Genomic DNA, 22,624 nt, shown 5'->3' on the forward strand with positions numbered 1-22,624 from the left:
GTTGGATACAAGAACTAAAGAAAAAGCGAAATTCCCCATGGCATTGAGCAGGAAGCTGTGGCCAGGACAGTGCTCATGGGGGCTTGCCCTAGTTTGAGAGCCTGCCACGGGTGACATCAAAGCCCTCGATGCAGGAGGGGCAGACCCCTCACTTGTGGAGGTACCGCTGGATGGCACAACCAGGGCAACTGCAGCCTTTGCCCATGGATTCCCTGCAAACGGGGCATCTGGGCCCTCGGAAGAAGAGATCCAGGCAGACAGACGCTGCAAGGACCTCCATACCACAGGAAGTCAAATTTCAGGATTTAGTCCTGTTCATCTTGGAGAAGAAAATGGGAAGAACCCGCAGAGCATTCCTCATGGAGTTGGCCCGCAGGAAGGGGTTCAGGGTCGAGAATGAGCTCAGGTAGGTCGTGGTCAGTTCTACCTCACCCATGAATAGGGCCCCAGCGAGCTGCTTCTCAGAACCCCCAGGACCCTGAGTATCTCCCCATGTACAGAAGAAATGACTCCCACTGGGAGAGCAAGAGGTGAAATCAGAGAACAGATTTGAACCTGTTATTTAGGGGAGTGAGGAGGGCCTGGATATAATTATGTTATTAGCTTGCACCAAATGATAAGATAAAGACTGTGTGTGTGTGCGTGTGTGTGTGTGTGTGTGTGTGAGAGAGAGAGAGACAGACAGACAGACAGACAAGGAGTTATCTAGGGATGACAGAAAATCAATTGGATACTGAAACCACTCAACTTCAATCTTGACCAAACTGATCACAATGTCAGTGAGCTCAAACAAAAGGAATCAGCATCTTGAGGCACTAAGAATGACTTGATGACTTGTCTCTTCATGTAAGCATATGGAAGTGCTAAGGGGACCAGCATCTGTGGTGGGATAAGATGGGTGACCAGTCAGCTCATGGCAGTACTCGAGCTTGGCTCTGATCATACTTATCCAAGGACTGGTCCAAGAGATGTTTGGTTCAAAGAGGGATGCTGGTTCAGGTGGCAGCTCTGCCCAGGGTTGGCAGGCACCAAAGCTGTGCAAAGTGATTAGGGCACAGGCAAGGCCCTTGGGACCAGCTAGATGGGTTCATCACAAATCTGCTCACCTTATGTAGCAGTTATCTGGGTTGTTTTTCTAACATCTAGATAAGCTCTGTGTTAGTCTACAATATAAAACAAACCAAAATCCAGAAACAAGGGGTGTATTAGAACATTGACATGAAGGAGGCTTGCAGTGGAGAAACAGAGGGGCTTCACGCACTGGGCTTTGCTTTTAAAATGAAACTGACTGGCATTTTCTGGAGGGAAAAAAAAATAAGCTTTAAAGTGCTGGAGAGACTGATTTCAAAAGTCAATCCTCAGATACATTAATTTTCACAGCATAGAATTCCCTACTCATGGGAAACCCAGGCATTTCCTATGGCAGCTCACTTATTTCTTCTTGTAGAATTTCCTTTTTCCCTCTTTATGCTCTCACTTTTCCCTTTTTTTAACATCCTGTAGCCATCCTCAACCTTGCTTCTTAACATACTTCTTAACATACTAAATTTCACGTAACAGTTAAGTCTGCTTGATCTTACAGCTTTACATGAAATGTTTAAGAGGAAAGCGCTTACACAGGTCAAACAAATCAAAAGCCTTAGTGAATGCAAAAGTGCCCTTACTGGTCACACAGTGTGACAAGGATCTGGCAGGAAGGTGCGAGCCGCCGGTCCAGGTGCCACTTATATGGGACGCTCCCTGCAGATGTCTAGGCTTGAAGGGACCCAAACATGGTTGAGGCAGGTCCTTCAACGGGAGGCAAGTTTCTCTGTTGGATGGGGGCGGAAGGGGTGGGTCTATACCTCCAGATGCTCCCGCCTGGGGGCAAGGCCAGCTGCTCAGGCGACAGAGGAAACTGGGGCAAAGTTGCTGTGCACATGATTTATGATGGCAGAGTTCCCAGACTGGCCGACCAGAAGACACATTCAGCCTGAGCGCACTCTGCAGTGCGAAAACAAACCACAGGAAGTAGAAGTCCTACAGCTCAAACGGAATTTCTGCACATAGCTAGACAGACGTCAACTGGAAGGCAAAGCAGGAGGGAATATTCAGATTAGAAATCTTGGCCCCAACCTTCTTAAAGTCATGTGGCCAGAGGCAAGGGGTTTCTTCCCTGGTCTGTTTCCCAACAAATGGTCCCGGCCATCTGGTGTGATCACCAAATGACACGAGGGACGCCAGTGTGCCTTGAGAAGGGGAAACAGCCCTGCTAAGGCTCAGGGTCATTACCCTCTGCAATCAGCTGGGACCCCGCCCTCCCGCCCCGGCCCTTAATACCACGACTCTGAAGTGGAGTTTCTCCTTCCATGGCATAAATCAGCTCAAAGAGAAACAAGCAGAACACAGATGGGCTGCAAAGCTTTCAAAACAAAATGAGCAGTTATTTGGGAAGGGGGATATGTTGGAGAGAGAGATTAGGGCTGTTTTTATTTTGTGTTTTCCCAATTTTTTTTACAAATGTATATATTTTTAAGCGAACAAATATTTTATGCATGAGAGAGAGAGAGAGAGAGAGAGAGAGAGAGAGAGAGAGAGATTTTACACCTACTGGTTCATTCTCCAAATGCCTGCAACAGCCAGAGTTGGGCCAGACTGATTGGCTACTCAGTCTGGACCTCCCACAGAGATGGCAGAAACCCAACCTTGGAAACCATCACTTGCTACCTCCCAGGGTGCTCATTAGCAAGAATGCTGGCACCAAAAGTCAGAGGTGAAACTGGAACCCAAGCACTCCTATATATGATGAGAGAATCCCAAGTGATGGCTTAACCACTGCACCAAGTGACTGCCTAGAAGGGTGGTTTTAAAAGAAAGAATGCTTATTATCAACGAAAACTGCTTTTAGTAAATGAGAGTCAGAGACAGAGGAGTTAAGAAAAAGCAATGCATATATACATATATGCGTGTGCATATAAATAAATAAATACTCTGAAAAAGGCAGCAGTTTCCAGGATGCCTAGCATATTCTTTGGCTGCCAAGAGGCTTAACTTGGAGGAACCATCTGACTCATGCTTTACCTGGGGCTGGACCCAAGTGGACCTCCACGTATTTAACTCTCTGGAACTAACCTAGTCTCCTTAGCATATGTGCTTCATATCTTGGTGGGCCTTCATGAACATTTATGTTCTATTGCAAAAGACGCGCACATGCTTCCTAGTGCAAGTGCTGTAGGACACTGTTTCAAAAACATAAATGAGGGTGCATGGTAAGTTCTTTGTGACATTTTTGCATATTGATGAAAAAGATAATTCATGGTTGACATGCTAAATATCAGAATAATTTCACAATTTTTGATGTACCTAGGACAAGTTAGAGAAGGACAAGAATATCCTGCTTGCTACATTTTTATTTCATCCTGGGTTCTGACACACTGAGCTCTTTTGAAACTATGTTCAGTCATCAATCCTCTTCAACAAGGATATTATCTGAGCTTCCTCTGTGTCTTGACCTAAATCATTGATGTTGAGAGAGAGTTGTAGCAAGAAGGATGACTCTACCGGCATCCACCCAGCAGCTTAACACTTGTCCAGTCCATTGGTCATGCAGCTCGAAAACTGTCTAGTGAGATTATGACATTGCCTAGACTCCCATAATTTATCGACAGGGGTGTTAGTGGGAGGCATAGTCTTCAATAAAACCATGACACAGCATGAGACTGTTACCAATAAAAGATGCGCGTAAGGCCCAGCACGATGGCTCAGTGGCTAATCCCTGCTTTGCATGCCCTGGGATCCGATATGGGTGCTGGCTTGTATTCTGGCTGTTCCACTTCCCATCTAGCTCCCTGGTTGTGGCCTGAAAAAGGAGTAGGGGATGACCCAAAGCCTTGGGACCTTGCACCTGCATGGGAGACTGGAGGAAGCTCCTGACTCCTGGCTCCTGGCTTTGGATTGGCTCAGCTCCACCCGTTGTGGTCATTTGGGGAGTGAACCAATGGATGGAAGATCTTTGTCTCTGTCCCTCATTCTCTCTGTAAATCTACTTTTCCAATAAAAATATATCAATTCTTTAAAAAAATAAATAAAATGATGTGCTTAGTAACCACTCTTTGTCATACAAGGGGGTTTTCCAAAATTTATGGAAATTGTCCATTCATTAGAAAATGCAGACTTCAAAATCTTCACAGCAAAATAAATGTATCTTTTAATGCTATTTTTAAGTTTAATTTTAAAAAATGTGTATGTTATCTGACAGTCCGCGAGCCAGAAGCAGATAGAATTTTCATCTGTGGGTTCACTCCCCAAATGCCTGCAACAGTCTGCCAGCCAAAGCTGAAAGCAGAGACTCCACCAGGTCTCCCGTGGGAGTGATTACACCCAACTATGTGTGCAATCACTGCCGCCTGCCCCAGTCCACTGGGGGCTGGAATCAGGGATGGGAGCAGAGCTCCCAGGCACTCTGACATGAGCTGCACATGATTTTGTCTTCATCACTAGGCCAAACCACTGCCATAATTCTATTTTTCACAAGCTTTTTGAAGTACCCTGATGTCTGTGAGGTTCTGGAGATACAAAATGCCAGGAGACACGAGGCCTGAAAACAAGAAGTTCACTATCAGGGGAGTTAGAAATTGCACTTTTGTTACTGCTGAGAATTTTCTAAATGAATGCCATAGAGTCCACATATGCATACACAGATCTCCCTTTTAAAAAATGAACATTTTTCTCTCCAGCCCTTTACTTTTGGTCACTGGAGTTCCTCGGAACTTAATTACACAATGTGTGAAGTACAGCTTTGGCCTCCTCACTTATTGCCTGAAACCACTGCCTCCAGAGTTACCAGGAATTTCATGATCATGAAATTCATGGTTTTCCCATCTGATTGGTGACCCTGACTCTCTCCCCGACCCAGTGCTGGCCTGGCAGCAGTCTGTTAGGACGCCCCCTTTGACTTGCTCACCTTCCAGGACAACTGTTTTGGCCAGAACTGCACAGGTGGAGAAGAGCCTGCATCCCTTGTACAGCAGTACTTGTAGAAAGCTGCACTTGTAAATCCTTTCTCTGCCACTATCAGGTAAAAATCTTCTAACTGGCCCAGACCTGACAGCCTTAACTCTGAAATGCAAACATTTGAGGATACACGTCTGACTTCAGTCTCCGACTTGGCACTGTGGAAGTTTGCTTCTCCTTCAGATGAGCTCCAGCGAACAAACCCAGAAGGCCAAGGCACATGAGACCAACCCCCAGGTCCCCCTCAGCACTTCCTTCAGGACACCCCAACTTCAGAGATGCCTCCTGCACGCTGTACCACAAAGTTGATTTCAGTGCATGGAGGCTTTCTTTGCCACAGCAGCTGTAACTGTTGGATACAGTCTGTCCTTGCCTCTTTAAATATACTCAGCTTTGCTTATATTTAACAAGGTTCTTTCACTCCAGATTTGTGGTGTCTGAAATAAAAATGACCAAAGTCACTGTTTGTAAAATACACAGAATGCCAGGTGAAAGATATCGGTTAGAAGAAAACAAGAGGTGCAATTGGCTCATGTCATGGTCCACCCTCCAAACACAACATTATTGGTTTTCTTTGATCTTCCCTGGCCCCCTGCCCAAATCTTCCTCTATCCAAGATCCCTGGAAGTCCCCTTCACCCCACCCTTCAGTCCCCTGGAAGGCTGGTAAGACGCATTGCCTGGGATCGGCCCCCAGCTCTTCTCCTTGGTTACCTCTCTTCAGCTCCAGAAGGTTCTGTTTAGGCACCCATGCGGACTTCATCTACAGATGATAGACAATTTGCTTAAACATAGTATGTTTCAAGAAATACTTGCTCAGAGAAATAGTTTACCATCCCAAGTGATAGTGTTTATCGAGACTTTATTTTTATAAATTCAAGAGTATGCTCTAGCTCAAATGATTTTCTAGGTATCAAAATGTGTAGACTTTAGTGACAATTTTCATAGTCCCATTTAAAAGAACATTGAGCAAGATCTTTCCAGTTTCAGATAGAAACAAGACTAGAATAGGAGTCTACCTGTGCTAGTGAGGGTCTGGGATGAAGCCAAGTGCAGCTCCTTCCATTTTTCTGGTTCAAGGATTCTGAAACACATCAGTTGGTAGGGGAAATTGACAGGTTTTTTTTTTTTTTACTTAAGATAGATTAACTATAAGTGACTAACATGTTGTTTACAAAAAAATATTCAATCTCAGATTGGAAGGATGGGGAATAACTACCAGGGGAACAAAGCAGATGTAAGGACACAGATGGAACCCAGAAGATTGAGAAAGTCACAGTGTGTGTAGGAGAAGGACTGGAGTAGAGGGGGCATCCCATACAACAGAGGATGGCTCCTTTCTTCACAGAGGAATTCTCTATTACACTGTGAGAGAAAGGGGCAAGCATTTAGCCTCCAGGTCAACACATATCTTAAGTACTGAAGTATCCAGGTTCAACATTTTGGCTCAATCAATTCTTGACTCCAGCTTCCTGTCAATGCAAGCCCTGCTATGCAACTGGTGATGGCTCAAGCCACTGGGGTTTCTGCCACCCCTGTGGGAGACCCGGATTAAGTTTCCAGCATCTGGCTCCAGCTGGGTCTAGTCCTGGAACTTGTGGGCATCTATGGAGTGAATCAGTGGGTAGAAGCACTATCTCATTTATTCTCTCTCTCTCGCTCGCTGTGTACCTCTAAAATTGAATACAGAAAGAAGGAGAGGCAAGAAGAACATCAGAATTATCTGAGAGAAGCTTCAGAACTGAGATTTATCAGTTAATTTCATAGCCCAGAGCCCTGTAGAACAACATTACAAAACCTCATTCGCAGTTCCTTTATACATATATATTATTTTTTCCCATTGGAAAGGTAAATTTTTTTATTAACAGAGAGACAGAGAGATCTTCCACCCACTGGTTCAGTCCCCAAATGAGCCACAAAGGCCAGAGCTGACCTGATCCAAAGCTAGGAGCCAGGAGCTTCTTCCGAGTATCCCAGGCAGGTGAAGGGCCCAAGGCCATCTTCTGCTGCTCTTCCATGCCACAAGCAGGGAGCTGGATGGGAAGTGGAGCAGTTGAGACATAAACCAGTGCCATATGGGATGGTGGTGCTCGCAAGGGGAAAATTAGCTGTTGAGTCAGTGTACCAGCCCCCATTCCCATTTCTTGTGCTACGCTTCTAGCACAAGATTATTATATATTTAGTTTGCTTCTTTCTAAAATGACACTTGACAATTATATAGCTTTATGTATGCAATGCATAAAGATCACATCAGAGTAATTAGCATTTCCAACCCCTTATAGATGTATCATTTCTTCATGTGTAGAGTCCCTGAATTCCTCTAGTTCTTCATAAAGCACATAATAAATTGTTGCAAACTGTCATCGTCCTACTGATCTATAGAATACTAGAATTTATAAACATGATCTAACTGTATTTTGGTATTATCTTCCCACACACACACACTTACTTTTTCTTAATTGCTTCTTTTAATTTTCCCTGTCTGAATCAATTAAAAGCTTTAGGTTCATCCTAAAGTCTGATAGGCATAATTTTAAAATAGGATATAAATACACATAGGCCTTTAGGTGTCAGTTATATACCCCTAACATTACCTCAGGCACCTGCAGTGACCAACGGAAAACACTGTTGGTCCCTGAGCCAAAGGCCAGTGTGGGAATCAAATCCAGGCAGCAGAAGTCTAAAGGAGAAGTTCTTTTTCCACAGTGGGAGTGCTCACTGTGGGGTTCTTGGACTGCAGGGTTGCCCCCAGGGGAAGCAGAGACTGCACATACCATGAGTCTGCTTCAATTGGGGGACAGTATAGTTCATGGCAGACAGTGGGAAGCTACAGAAAAGTGTTTCAAGCAAACAAGCAAAACTTCCCCAGATCTGAAAGTCTGGAAGTTTTTGGAGTCTGAATCCCGATTTCATAGGAGTTCTCCCAGCCTTGGATTTCTCATCTGACATCATATTACTCATCTCATGAGGGTGTCATGAGGCTTACGTAGGAACATGTATTGCATGCGTGTGTGCATGCGTGCATGTGTTTATCATGTTGACTAGCAGTCTGGAGTATGTCCTTCCAGTCCTTTCCTTTTGCATACACCAGTGTTTTATTGTCATGGTTTTAAAGCAATGCTTCCCAGCTTCCCATTCTGGAGGATCCTTGATGTCAAGAGAAAGGGCTATATCCAGAGCAATCCTAGGTGAAAAACGTGGTGACAGAGCTGGGTGGTGACCGTGGGTGCGGCGGGTGTGGGGGGGTGAATTTGGTAGAGGAACCCCAGCGCCCCTCCATAGTACACTCCTCTCCCTCTGAGCTTTAGGCAAAACCCACAGCCCAAAGGGCGGGCAGCCTCCTTGTGGCTTCTCCCTCTGGGGTGTAGCTATGGCAACTGTCCTTTCAGATTTTCTAGGTCAGTTCTACACGCCATGCAGTCCTGTTATAGCCTGTATGACATCTGGCATAGAATAGCACAATGTGAATTCCATGGACAGCAGCAGGGATGATGTGTCTAATGGCGTTAATAGGAAGTGGTTGTTCTGCCCTTGGGAGGCTTTTTTCTTCAGTACGATCCCCCTCCAGACTTTATTCACGCTGCAAAAACAGGGCAGTGATCAGCTCCTCCACAGGCACAGGAGGAGCACAAAGTTACAGATGGGCAAATGGGGTTCAAATCCCTACTCCATCAGTTACAGCTGGGAGGGAGGGATTTTTAACATCTCCAAAGCTCTGTCTTATTAAAAAAGGAAAACACGCAAACATACCAGTGTGCAAGGGGGAAAAGAGAGAATGATCTCATTTTCTTGGTCACTCCCCAACCAATTCTCCCACGTGTGAGGCAGCAGCCCCAGGCACTGGAATCGTTGCAGCTGCCTTCCAGGGTCTGCAATGGCGGGAAGCTGCAGTCAGCAGCCAGGGCTAGGAGTAAACCTGGGAATTCCAATGTGAATCCCAAATTTGAACACGATTCTCTTTCAAATGGAGATAGTGATACCTGTGTAAAATGTATGGGTGATCACCAAATGAGATAATGCACAAAAGGAGCCCACTGTAGTATCTAACATGCAGCAATATCCCAACTTTATCCATATTTTCATAGTAGAGTGGACTGAACACACAGCAAGCTATTGCACCCCCCAAAGAGCTGCCCCAGTTGGACACAACAAGAAGTCACTGTTAACAGCACAGAACAGAGGCAGCAGATCTGCTCACACGGCCGGTGAGGCTCAGATCTGAAAATGAACAACTGTACTCAGAAACTGGATCATCTGCAAGGGCCCCAGGACAGCCCAACTCAGACAAACTCATAGTTTCAGGAGAGAGAAAATACAGACTGAGTCAGAACAGATCATTCTCTAAATAGCTTAACTCCTTTGCAGTGCAGGACCATATTAAAAAAACAAATAGGTGTGACAGATCAATTCTTCCACTAAAAAGAAAAAGAAAATCCCACAATAAGACCACTGTGACTATGTCAAATGACAAAGGGACTTAGCAACACAATGAGCTTGCAATGCCAGCATCCCATCCTGGAGTGCTGGTGTGAGTCCCAGCTGCTTGGCTTCTGGCCCAGCTTCCTGCTAAAGCACCTGGAATGGCAGAGGAGGATCATCAAGGACTCAGGCTCCTGCCACCATTCAGGTGACCAGAATGGAACTCCTGGCTGTGTTCTAGCTTAGATGTGGCCAAGATCTATGGCTGTGGGAGTGAATCAGTGGACACAACATTCATCTCTCTCTATTTTGCTCTCTTTTTTTGTCATGCTGCCTTTCAAATAAATGTATAAATGCACTTTTTCAAAAACCAAATGCTGACTTACAGTTTCTGGATTTATCTTGTTGGGGGCCCATGCATTATAACAGCCTAAACAGACTAAGATGTTATAATGTATCAGCATCCATCCCTATTTCTACGTGGTGTCATGATATAAAATATATTTCTAATTGTGGGTCTCAAACAAATTTGCAGGCCACTGCATTTAAGTGTTCCACAAATAAAAATGAAATAGCAACAGGCAGAGGGCTGGGTATGACTTCAAGAACAATTTCACCTTCCATCTTCTCTGGACCCTGGTTTACCGCTGAAGTCACACTAATGTTTTCTTTTTTTTTTTTTTTAAGATTTATTTATTTTTTATTGCAAAGTCAGATATACAGAGAGCAGAGACAGAGAGGAAGATCTTCTGTCCGATAATTCACTCCCCAAGTGACTGCAACAGCCGGTGCTGTGCCGATCCAAAGCCAGGAACCAGGAACCTCTTCCAGGTCTCCCACTCAGGTACAGGGTCCCAAGGCTTTGGGCCGTCCTCCACTGCTTTCCCAGGCCACAAGCAGGGAGCTGGATGGGAAGTGGAGCTGCCGGGATTAGAACCAGCACCTATATGGAATTCCAGCACGTTCAAGGTGAGGACTTTAGCCGCTAGGCCACGCCGCTGGGCCCCACTAATGTTTTCTTAATTTTAAGAAAATAAAGATTAATTTTCTGATCTGTAACACAGGTAATTATTGCTTCTCCAATGAGATTTCCTTGCCTGGGGGCCTAGATTATCTGCACCAAAGGCCAGGGCTGGTGTGCACCGTGTTCCACCAAAGGGAATTCCCTGAATGATCACGGAAGAGGAGAGCTCCTGATCTGGAAGGCCCCCTTGGCTGGTAACAGTGTCTTGACTTTCACAGTGATTCTGTCACCCACATTGTGGCAGAGAACAACTCGGGCTCGGACGTTCTGGAATGGTTACAGGTACAGAAGCTAAAGGACAGCTCCCAGCTGGAACTCCTTGACGTCTCCTGGCTGATAGAATGTATGAGAGCAGGGAAACCCGTGGCGACGACAGGGAAGCACCAGCTTGTTGTAAGTGCCGTGGTTGAGCTCGTGGTGGGCATTCTTTTTGCTTGTTGGTGATGAACACGAGCTTCACCGTCAGCTGACCTGGGCCTCATTGCCTGCTCATGCCCTGTGCGGTCCTGGGCAAGTGGTTAACTTCAGCTTCTTCCTCTGCAGCGTAAGATGACAACGGTGGCTGGGTGCTGGTCATGCAGGTTAGAATAGCACATGTGTGAAGCACTCAGCATGGTGCCTGCCCTTGAGTGGGCACAGAATCCATGCCAGTTATTTTTAGAAACATGTCTGTACATAACTTTTCAAAAACATACATACTTTAAAAACTATTGAAGCCCCAGTGTTCTGGCAGCTGCAGAACAGAGGGTCTCTATTTTTTCCGATTATAATTATTCAGAAAGGGAAAAAAAAAAGCTAGGTTCTCAAATCCGAATCCTTAAATAAGCAGTGCTAGAACCGTCGGGAAGAGGGCTTGGACTGTGACTGCACAAGTTCATAGAAAAAAAAAAGATAATGTTTAAATGGAGGCTCTGATTCTTCCTGATTTCAAAAAGAACATGAAAATATGAAAAATTGAAATATAAGAGATGTTTGTAACATAAAACTTGGATCTTTTCTAAGTTTTAGAATTTTATTCCAGAGGCAGAGACCCAGGCAGAGACCTACTGATTCACTCACGTGAATGCCTAGGACGGTTTGATTTGGGTTGGGTAGAGTCAGAAAGCAGGAACTCACACACGTGGCAGGGATCCAACCCACAGAGCCATCAATTGCTGCCTCCCAGGGTCTGCCTTGGAGAAAACCTGGAGTCAGAGCTGGGAACAAAACTCTGGCACTCAGCTGTAGGATGTGGAACCTTAACTGGGGGTTTCATCTTTAGCCAAATGCCTGCCCCAAGGCATCCCATCTTCCTTCCAGAGACAACTCTAGTCAAAAGGTATCTCTCTTGCTATTACCACGAATTGTCATTAAAATCAGTGCTTCTGCATTTGTCTAGATGAGAGAAGAGTACTCGGCCAATCCCAGCCCGGGCCCCCAGGCAACTCCAGCAGTGTACAAGATCTCCCAGTATGCGTGTCAGAGAAGAACCACTTTGAACAACCATAATCACATATTCACGGTAATGGACTAGTTGCAACACCCAGAGCAGGGGAAAAGCTGAAAACCTGGGGAAGCTTCCTCCATACCTATACCACCAGCCTGGCTTTTGGTTCTTGTTTCTGTTAAAAATGGGTCACCACCTCCCACAGAAATGGATACAGTTGCTTTATATATTTTAGGAACTAGATTATTATTTACTGGAAGTTATCACTAAAGGGAACACCACTAATCAAAGACAAATACTTTGAAAAACCAAATACTATGATTAGTGTAAAATATACAACAAATTACAACAGTGAAACAACAGCATCTAATGGGAAATCAAAAGATAGGGCTGGCCTGGGTTCTGGCGTCTCTGGTCTGAATGGAACAAGGTCAAGTTCTCTCTTAGCATCAGTCTTCTCACTTGTGGGATTAACCAGGTCACCTCTAAATCCCACTTGGCTGTCAAGTGTGTGGTCACTGTGCTTCTAATGATGCCTTTGCTAGTCCAGGTCAGCTGGAGTAAACATTCTTACCTGGTTATATTCTTCAGGATGCCTTTGAGATCCTCGCTGAAAATTATGAGTTCAAAGAAAATGAAGGCTGCTACGTGACATATATGAGAGCAGCTTCAGTCCTGAAATCTCTGCCGTTCACAATCGTCAGTATGAAGGACACGGAAGGAATTCCCTGCCTGGAAGACAAGGTGAAGAGCATCATGGAGGTAGGAGTGAAATGGGATGTGTTCCACCTGCTAAAAGGCAGATGAGAGGTTGAGGGGTGGGAGGGAGGAGAGAGAAGAGAGAGGCAGTTAATAGGCTTTATTGTTAATTAAACAGATGTGATCATGACATATTTCCCTTTATAATTCTGTCTCCACACACACATTTACATAGATGACTCCACATAAATGTATCATCCAAATTCCAGATTCCAGCAGTACCACAGCGGGAGCCATAGGAAGCCAGCAGGTGGAAAAGAGCTCATGTGCAGGGGAAGGTGTGATGTGCACTGATGCTCACTTTGCATCTGTACACGTGTTCCAGGAAGGGAGCCAGGCTGGTGCTGACGTACTGATGTTCAAGATAATGGCAAATTGACTGCCTGGTAGTGAACTTCACTATCAAGAGAGTGCAAACCACACTATTCAAGGAAAAAACTCCAGCTCAAGTCAGGGGTAATGGTGGCTCTGAGCTGCAATGCCCGTAGGTTTGGACATGAATCAGCTTTTGGTGAATGCAAATTCGTTTGTTCAACTGTAAAGTCCTCTAATTCCAGCAAGTTGATATCTATTAAGAAGAAAATTATCTGGGCCAGTTTGGTGTCATAACAGGCTAATCCTTTGCCTGTGGCATTGGCATTCCATATGGGCACTAGTTCATGTCCCAGCTGCTCTACTTCTGACCCAACTCTGCTTATGGCCTGAGAAAGCAACAGAGGATGCCTCAGATCCTTGAGACCTTGCATCATGGGGGGGGGGGGGGGGAGGGAGAAGCAGAAGGTTGGGGCTCCTGGCTCCTGGCTCTGGGTTGGCTCAGTTCCAGCCATTGTAACCATTTGGGGAGTGAATGAGCAAATGGAATGGAAGAACTGTGTGTGTGTGTGTGTGTGTGTGTGTGTGTGTGTGTGTGTGTCTGTCTGTCTGTCTGTCTGTCTCCTCACTCTATAAATCTGCCTTTGAAATAAAAATAGATAGCACATGCAGGTACAGGGTCCCAAGGCCCTGGTCATCCTCCACTGTCTTCCCAGGCCACAAGTAGGGAGATGCATGGAAAATGGAGCAGCCACAACATGAACCGGCACCCCTATGGGATCCCAATCATCTAAGGCAAGAATCTAACCATTTTGCCACCATGCTGGGCCCAAAAAACAAATAAATCTTAAAAAGAAAAGAAAAGGAAATGATCACAAATATGCAGGCACCTGTATGTCAGTGAGCATTTGGTTTGCAATCCTGTAAATAAGGACCCATGTACTCTGTGTCCTGATCTCTCAGGGTCATAAAGGAGTTCTGGATATGTGCTGAGCTAGAATTTTTGAGATTACAGGGAAAGTTTTCTCCACATCAGCCAAGGTAACACAGTGCGTGCAGCAGGTGCAAATTTCATGAGCAATCAAGCTACTAGATCCATGAACTGAGAGTCAACTGTGAGTGTCTAGCTTCACTAAAATCCTGTTTAACCTGTTCATGTAGGAAATTATTGAAGAAGGAGAAAGTTCCGAAGTGAAAGCTGTGTTAAGTGATGAACGATACCAATGCTTCAAAGTAAGTGGTTTTATATGTGTTTTACAATTAGCTAATCTTATTACTTATTACAGATGGTTAATTCATTAGTATAGGCTATCACCATGAAGTACAGACTGTGCCTAAGTGACAGAATTTGTTTTTTATTTTATTTTATTTGCAGTTCTGAAAGCAAAATGCCCTAGATTGAGCTGCAGATGGCCCCTTCTTGCTATGTCCTCACACAGGTGTTGGAGAAAAACATGCTACCCATGGTCCTTTAAATATATATATATATATATATATATATATATATATATATATATATATATTTTTTTTTTTTTTATTTAAAAGGTAGAGTGATTGTGGGGGTGGATGAGACAGAGAGAGAGAGAGAGAGAGAGAGAGAGAGAGAGAGAGATTATCACTGCTTCACTCCTCAAACGGCGCCAATAGCCGACACTGAAGCCAGGAGCAGGAACACACACACATGGGAGCACACCAAGACCTTCACAGATGCCAGAAACTGTATCTTATCTCTGCTTTGTTTCACCATACCCCACATCACTGAAGGACTTGCCCCCACAACAATGCCAGCATCTATATGCTCGTCACATGCAGAAGCAGCTGGGGCAGGGACTGCCCTGTACCTTCTCTCGTCCTTGGAAAGCACCACCTTGTTGTCTTGTTGTCTTGATGGCTTGAGACACTAACAGCATGCCTCTCCTCTGCCTCTGTTTCAGCTCTTCACCTCTGTGTTTGGAGTGGGATTGAAGACCTCTGAGAAATGGTTCAGGATGGGCTTCAGAAGTCTGAGTAACATTAGGTTGGACAAAAGCCTGAAATTCACACAAATGCAGAAAGCAGGTAACATGTTTCCCCAGAGAGCAGTGGTTGCTGGGGGGTGGTCAGGCTGGGCGGAGACAGAAGTCAGCTTTCCTTGAGTCTAGTCTGGGTGACCCAGGACACCTCACTGGAGTTCACTAATGCCTGGGTCCAAATCTGGGCTCCAGAAGTTTCCAGCAATGTTGTCTTGAGCAAGCAAACTGCAACCTTCAGGGTTTGGTGACCCCATCTATAAAAGGGAAATAGCACTGATATGTAAGAAGGGAATAAATCTAACGGAAGGGTATCAGTACAAGCAGCACCTTCCAGCTTCTGTCAACACAGCTTTGCAATTGTGCTCAATTGTAGATAACACAGGGAGCTTGGATTTGGGAACCTTGTGAACAAGATGTTTAAGTCAGCTGTCTCCCTCCCACACCTGTACTTCCGGGGGGGCAGTTGCAGGTGAAATGCCAGGTGGACACAATGCTTCTCCAAGGGAATACTGGCCAGGGTTCACAACTGGGACCAAGCTACCTCCAGGGTGCCAGAGGTTGGAGTAGAGCTTGAAGGAGCCCCTCTCTGCTCCTTCAGCGTCTCAGTGGTAGCACAACCAGATGTCATCACACTCTGGATTCCACCCCGACCTGCTCCCCTTTCCTCTAGCACCCCATCCTCACTCTCTCTCTAAGCTTTTGTTTCAGATCCAACCTACCCTCTTCCTTGACTTTGGTCTAGTCTCCAATGCAACATTCTCCAGTTCTAGATTCTTCTATCTCAGAGAAGGGCACAACTGGTTGATGGGCACAACCTACTGAGCCACAATGTTGGCATTTCAAAGTGAAATGGGACTGGAACAGGTGGAACCCCAGAGGGGTACACTTCACTGTCTCCTCCTTAGGAAATTGTAAGAAAGCAATGAGTCACTATTGCCTTGCAATATTAACAGCCAAATGTCCTCCTGAGTTACTCTGCTTCTATGGAAACTAGGTCTGTAGCCATGTTAACTCTACTTAGGGGCAGACCCAGCTCATACTGAGAGTGGAATTTGTCATCCACGTGTCACCCTCTCCATGACCTGCCCAATGGCCTTGCAGGATTCCGCTATTATGAAGACATCGTTAGCTGTGTGACCAGGGCAGAAGCGGAAGCAGTTGACGTGCTGGTTAACGAGGCTGTCCGGGCCTTCCTTCCAGATGCCTTCATCACCATGACAGGAGGGTTCCGGAGGTAAGCTGTGCTGTTTGCTTTGCCTCCTCTGGTCTTACACAGGCAGTGGCTCCCTGTAGTAAGCAGGTTCTGAGAACGGCACAAGAGGCCTGTTATGGTCTGGTCCCGTCTTTCCCTTCAGTAATCCCACAAGACATACCACTGCTTGGATGCACACACACACACACACACACACACACACACAGGCACACAGGCACACATGGAGCTGTTCCTTGTCTCCACCAAAGACTCAATTTAGGTGTCCCCTCCTCCAGAAAGCCTCCCATAATGCCCATCCTCCTCCCCACTGTGTTAGGGCCCTTTAACACCTGCTAAAGATTTATTGGCTGCTGCGTGTGCTCTCCCCACAGAGCTGTGGCAGCTTGGAAAGGTCAGAGCGCAATGCTGAGCAGCGGAGCAGGTGCTCGGGGATCCTTGGCTGAGTCAGTGAATGAAAGTACAAGCTCGTTAGAGATGTGTGCAGATGTGGGACATAGAGGCTCCACTTCACAAAGATTTCCCTTCCCTTGCCCACCTACCCTCCTTCTCTCTTTCCCTCCCTACCCTTCCCTCCAGCCCTCCTACCGGGTGTCTTGGCTGTTCTGACAAGCCAGTTTTGAAGCCAAGGAGAAAATGGGAAAGATGGAATCTCAAAAAAACACCACTCATCTCTGCCATAGTCCAAAGGGTACCGCTTCAGCTGAGCGAACATTGGTTTGGGTCTCTTGTTGCCCTGCTTGTCTCTGTATGTGTGTGGAGAAGAAATAATCTTTGTTTTCTGCCCACACATACATAAACTGACACATACCACATTGACTTTTTCTTATGCCAGACAGTTACTTGGCAAGGAATAGTTGTGCCACCATGATAATTTTTGTTTAGAAAAAGTTTCCTACAACTTTTAGAAAAAGTTTTCTAAAACTTTTAGAATAGCGGATTGATTTCCATTTTATTGTTCTTTTAATTAGGGGTAAAAAGATTGGGCATGATGTGGACTTTTTGATTACCAGCCCCGAATTAACAGAGGAAGATGAGCAACAACTTTTACATAAAGTGATGAATTTATGGGAAAAGAAGGTAAGAAAGACCGAAATCAGAGGCTCCTGCCTGTTGAGTTCTGCAGGTTCCACCGTCCTTGCACTGTGGACACCTATAATCATCTTTCAATTATTTGCAGCCCTTATACAAAGCCACAGGGCCTAAGAGAGCCTACCCACTCGGGTCTAGAATACACACCAGGAATGTGCATTTTGCTTGTCTGCACCTGTCCTTTACGAAAGGGACCCAGGACGGCTATGCGAATGTACCTGACACGCCAAGATGCAAGTGCCAAAATGCACAAGCCAAATGGGACCCAGGCACTGGGGAGAGGTGGGGATGTGCGCCAGGAAAGCTGCACATTTTGAGAAGGGCAAGAGGGCTGAGAATGGGATGGGATCCGTCTTAGGGGCGGGGCTTGTGTTCTAAATTCTGAGTCCTGGTTAAGTCCCACCATGACTCTGTACTAAGATGGGAAGAAGGACCCTAACAAGGGCAAGCTTGGTGTGGCAGAGGTCACGGCTGAGAGCCCTGCCCAGGAGGACATCAGACCTAGAACAGGATGGCCTGCTGTCCAGGGCAGGAAGCTAAGCTAATCCTGTGGTCGGACTCACCTGTAGGGCCCTGGCTCCTGCCCGACTCTTTGTTCACAGAGAGGGGAAGGTCCTACCTGGGGCCCCACAGATGTGGGAGGGCACCAGAGGCTGGGCTGGTGACCTTCAGGACAGCTTCATGCCTCCTCAGGATTAGCACCAGTGGGGTGTGCACCCAACTCATAGCAGCTGCCTAGCCAAGAGCCCAGAGGGTGAAATGGAGGACCCTCTCCGGCAGGGAGTTGTCCTGACCTTTCCTTTCTTTCAGGGATTACTGTTATACCATGACCTGGTGGAGTCCACCTTTGAAAAACTCAAGCAGCCCAGCAGGAAGGTGGACGCTTTGGATCACTTTCAGAAATGCTTTCTGATTTTCAAGTTGTACCACGAGAGAGTGGGTGGTGACAGGTGCAGGCAGCCGGAAGGAAAGGACTGGAAGGCGATCCGAGTGGACTTGGTGATGTGTCCCTATGAGTGCCACGCCTTCGCCTTACTGGGCTGGACTGGCTCCCGGGTAAGCGCTCCATGGGTCCATGGCATGGAGGATGTTATCCAGAAGATAACATCAGGTGTACCTGGCATAGGCGGGAGGTACCAGGGAGGGGGCAATGCCCAGAAACCTGGAAATCCCACGGTCAAGCAAGGGGGGTTAACGTACAACAGTCACCACCAGAGCGGCGTTGGGACCACTAGCAGCAGCAGCAGCAGCAGCCTCACCTGAAACATGTTAACTAGATCCACTCTCCACTCCAATCCCAGACCCACTGAGTGAGAAACTGGGATGGAGCCAGAGTCTGAAGCTACTCAAGTGGGTGAAGCAGCATCGACGTGGGCTCGCCCCACACCTGCCTGCTGGGCCTCCAGGCAGCCCGGTCTCCCCCAGGGCCAGGGTATGGGACCTTCTGGAAGGTCCACCTCTCACAGCGCAGGGGGCGGCCGGAAGGGCGGGCGCTCCCAGTTCCAGCCAGCTTTGCTCAGCGTCTCTCCCATCCCAATGGGAAATCGCTTATTGCCACCAGAGGGCGCAATCGGAAGGACCAATTTCAATCTGAGCCGCCTGTTCTCAGAAAAGCCACTGACAGGATCCAGGACTTTCTTGTCCTGTGTTTTGGGCCTCAGGTTTTACTTCTTGCAGCTTAGAGCCATGGGAAACGCCCTTCTAGAGTGAGTCTGGTCACGGAACCTCCACCCTTTGCCCGCCCACCCTTCAGCCTTCCTTTTAATCAGGACCCAGAGAGGGCCAGTAGTTGACTGTGACAAAGTCCCCACGTTCTTCTTTAATTGTATTTACCTTCATTTCATTTGAAAAAAGAGAGATGGAGAGAGGGAGAGCTGAAGAGAGAGACATATATCCTCATTCTGCGGGCTCACTCTCCAAATGCCTGCACCAGCGGGGGTGGGATCGGAGGCAGGCAGCTGTTGGGAACTCCATCTGGGTGTCCTCTGTGAGCTGCACAGACCTGCGGACCTGAGCCATCATCTGTGCCTCCCGGCGTGTACATTAGCAGGAATTAGGAGACAAAGTCAAGCTGGGACTCGAACCGAGGCACTCTGTTAGGGGCTGTGGGCGCTCCAGGCGTCCACCTCCTCATTTACAATAGTGGTATTTAAGCCTTAGCAAAGAAATACACCTGAATTATTATTCCTCTAGCCATCACTCTGGACCAAGTGTTATTCTGAATACAATGCTAATCCTATACAGGCAATCATTCCACAAACACATGACATACATCTTTCATTCTTGTTTTTAATATGCCTGTGTGGTGTGGAACTAGGATGTTGGCCAAAACGAGTCAACTTCCTGTTCTCTTAGGAGGTACATGCTAAAGTAGTAACGGAGCTCTGCTATAGAGGGCTCGGTCTTGGAGGAAAATATGTTTCTGAGGATGCCTAGTGGAGTTGATGTCACGGGTGGCGACCAGCTACCTCTGAAGGCCTCGTGCTGATGCCATCCTGCCCCAGAGCGTAACTTCTGTCATTCTGTCTCCTCCAGCAGTTTGAAAGAGACCTCCGGCGCTATGCCAGCCATGAGCGGAAGATGATTCTGGATAACCATGCTTTATACGACAAGACAAAGGTAGAGTTTAGGTCGCAGAATGGCCTCCTTGGATCTTCCCCCGGGCTTTCTCCCTGGTCACTTTCTTTGGCTGTATTCAGTATCCAGGCAGCTTCCTCTGCTGTGAGCATCCTCTCTCCAGCTGACCACTCTTTCTTTTTTTTTTAAAGATTTATTTATTTTATGACAAAGTCAGATATACAGAGAGGAGGAGAGACAGAGAGGAAGATCTTCTGTCCAATGATTCACTCCCCAAGTGAGCCGCAACAGCCAGCGCACGCCAATCCGAAGCCGGGAACCAGGAACCTCCTCCGGGTCTCCCACGCGGGTGCAGGGTCCCACTGCATTGGGCCGTCCTCAACTGCTTTCCCAGGCCACAAGCAGGGAGCTGGATGGGAAGTGGAGCTGCCGGGATTAGAACAAGCGCCCATATGGGATCCCGGGGCGTTCAAGGTGAGGACTTTAGCTGCTAGGCCATGCCGCTGGGCCCCAGCTGACCACTCTTAAGATGCCTGCAGGTCTGAGGGCCCCACCTAGCCCAGTCCATGTCTCCAAGGTGATGAATATATCCGGCTTTTAAGTCTGGCCCAGCAAGGAGCACTCGCCGACTTGGTGTAGCTGTGGTATTTGCTGGAATCATCTCACAGAATGGCACCTGTGCATACAGTGGGAAGCAGCATTTGCATGGCCATGTGTAGGTCAGGAGTGAGCGTTTCCCCATGGATTGCCCAGAGCTGTCTGGGGAACAGGCAGGCAGCCGCCTCATTCCCCTGATGCAGAATCCACTTGGCATGCTGACCATCTAGGCTCCTGACCATGCAGGCCTCAGCCAACTGGAAAGTGAAGGACAAACAAGTAAAGGAGGGGCAAGGACTGGATCCACTATGCCAAAGCCTGCCGTTTGCACAGTGGCCAAGGATGTCAGACCAGGAGCCCAGCAATGGGAATTGCCAGTGGCAGCAGCCCTGCCCTCTGAGGCTTTCTAGCTTAAATGAGGTGTGTTCAGTCAATACTGCCTCGGGCACAAACATCAGGGACTGTGCTCAAAATGGCACAAGCAGAAAAAGGTGTGGAAGTGACCGAACACAGCCTCCTGGGCACTGTCGGCTTCAGGCACAGCTGTACCTGGGTGCTCAACTAGGCTTCCCTTGGTCAGTATTTTCCCACAAGTCCCATCATTCCAGTTTTAACCAAAAAGAGCCTCTTTCCTAGATCTTCCAAGCAGGAATGCTAACCAGTGCTCATTGGCCAGGCATGGGTCACATGCCCATCCCTGATCCCACAACTGCAGCCCTCATTGGCCAACCGTGGGATGTACGTAGCTCTTTGGAGATTGCAGTGGCACCACCTGACCATGGTATTCCGAAAGTATCAAGGGATGGTTTCCCAAAGAAAGAAATCAAGGTGCTGCCGATAGAAGCAGGGGGTTGGGATGCTGCCGGCAAAGCCCCGGGGGCTGAGCACACCCACAGCCTAGTGTACCCCAGATGCCTGCGCAGCACGGTTCCACGTCTGTTCCAAGGCGAGTGCCTTCTGAGTGCCAGCACTGTGCTGCATGCAGAGGGTGCTGCTGGCTCTGGGTGGGGACCAGTGTGGGGGGCTGGAGGACAGCCCAGCACCGTTAAGCCTCCTGTCACCAGCCACAGCACCTCAGGTGGCTGCACATGTCGGGTGGATAAAAGGGAAGCATGGAGAATGAGCCAGAGCATCTCAGTGAATGGATGAGCCCGCTGGAGGCTTTGGGTTCATCGGCATGGGCCGGGGCTCAGACGGCAGGGTCTCTGTGAAAGTGCTGTTGGCAGAGATGCTTCCGCTGTGGGTAGAAGCCGCGGACGCACAGGAAGACATGGCCAGATGCCGTGTGCCACATGTGTCAGGCTGCCAGGATCTTCCTTGTGTTCCCTCAGTATTGTGGTTTTGGACTTGGAGATGTTAAATTTCCGTCCAATGCTCAGAATCAGGGAATTGGGTTTGGGCTAGAATTCATTCTGACAAGGCAGTTTTGCAAGTAATGCTTTCACAGGATGCTAAAGAAAAATGACTAAATGCACTTGTTTCTTGCGTTGTTTTCAGAGGGTGTTTCTCCAGGCAGAAAATGAAGAAGAAATATTTGCACATCTGGGATTGGATTACATTGAACCATGGGAAAGAAATGCCTAGGAAAAAAACTTTCAACCTTTTTTTTTTAATTGCCCCTGTTCTTTTCAGATTAATTAAGTTACACTCCACATTAACCAAAGATGCTTTTGGGAAGTTGACGATTCTTTAGGTCTTGCTGAAACACAGATTGCTACTAGAAATCAATAGCTTTGGGAACAGGCTAAGGCACCCCCTGGTCATGGGTTATGTCCTCATAGGCCATTGAGAGCGCACAAGGCATTTTGCCACAGCAGTGGTGCCAGGGAACCACATCAGAGCCCTCTTTGCCCACAGTGAGCAGGAGTACTCTCGATCGCCAATAAAATCAACAGGAAACTAGCATGCGTAGCCTTCTTCTCACTAACAGTAGAAAACACTTATCCACACGTGTAGAAAGTGTTAGAATAGTGGACGAACAGGGCTAAGGAGATGTGGAGGTTCCCAGGGGAATCCTGGGTCCTTGTGGGAGCTTGGGCAGGAGCAGGTGCTGACTCTGGAGGGCTTGGATCTCCGTGGAGCTGGGTCCGAGTCTCGGCAGGTGCCACCTAAGGGCTGCATTCCCACTGACTTCACTCAGAGGGGGGCACTGTGTCCTTAGCATTGAGGAAGGAGCTCCCTGCTTTTCCATCTCCCAGTACACTA

General features: G+C 47.3%; 1 protein-coding gene across 2 annotated transcripts; it reads left to right on the top strand.

Annotated features, from left to right (window-relative positions):
• The first annotated feature begins 203 nt into the window (after window positions 1-203).
• On the top strand, window positions 204-22,003 carry DNTT (DNA nucleotidylexotransferase). Of its 2 annotated transcripts, none has more exons than XM_004580016.2 (11): window positions 204-406; window positions 10,653-10,827; window positions 11,813-11,935; window positions 12,452-12,622; window positions 14,093-14,164; window positions 14,866-14,989; window positions 16,045-16,177; window positions 17,125-17,233; window positions 18,056-18,301; window positions 19,781-19,864; window positions 21,917-22,003. In XM_004580016.2, exons 1-11 carry the CDS (start codon window positions 204-206, stop codon window positions 22,001-22,003), a joined length of 1,527 nt encoding a protein of 508 aa, XP_004580073.2. The 2 variants fall into 2 exon arrangements, with proteins under 2 accessions (XP_004580073.2, XP_004580072.2); XM_004580015.2 differs by having other exon boundaries at window positions 19,784-19,864.
• The last annotated feature ends 621 nt before the right edge of the window (window positions 22,004-22,624 follow it).

This window comes from Ochotona princeps, chromosome 13, assembly GCF_030435755.1.
Source record: "Ochotona princeps isolate mOchPri1 chromosome 13, mOchPri1.hap1, whole genome shotgun sequence".
NCBI classification, from domain to species: Eukaryota; Metazoa; Chordata; class Mammalia; order Lagomorpha; family Ochotonidae; genus Ochotona; species Ochotona princeps.

Excerpts from the sequence above, each read along its gene's own strand:
- DNTT (XM_004580016.2), top strand. The coding sequence starts at position 204 with ATGGATTCCCTGCAAACGGGGCATCTGGGCCCTCGGAAGAAGAGATCC. Across the intron at positions 14,990-16,044 it reads CACACAAATGCAGAAAGCAG|GATTCCGCTATTATGAAGAC; the intron begins GTAACATGTTTC and ends ATGGCCTTGCAG. Across the intron at positions 17,234-18,055 it reads TGAATTTATGGGAAAAGAAG|GGATTACTGTTATACCATGA; the intron begins GTAAGAAAGACC and ends CCTTTCTTTCAG.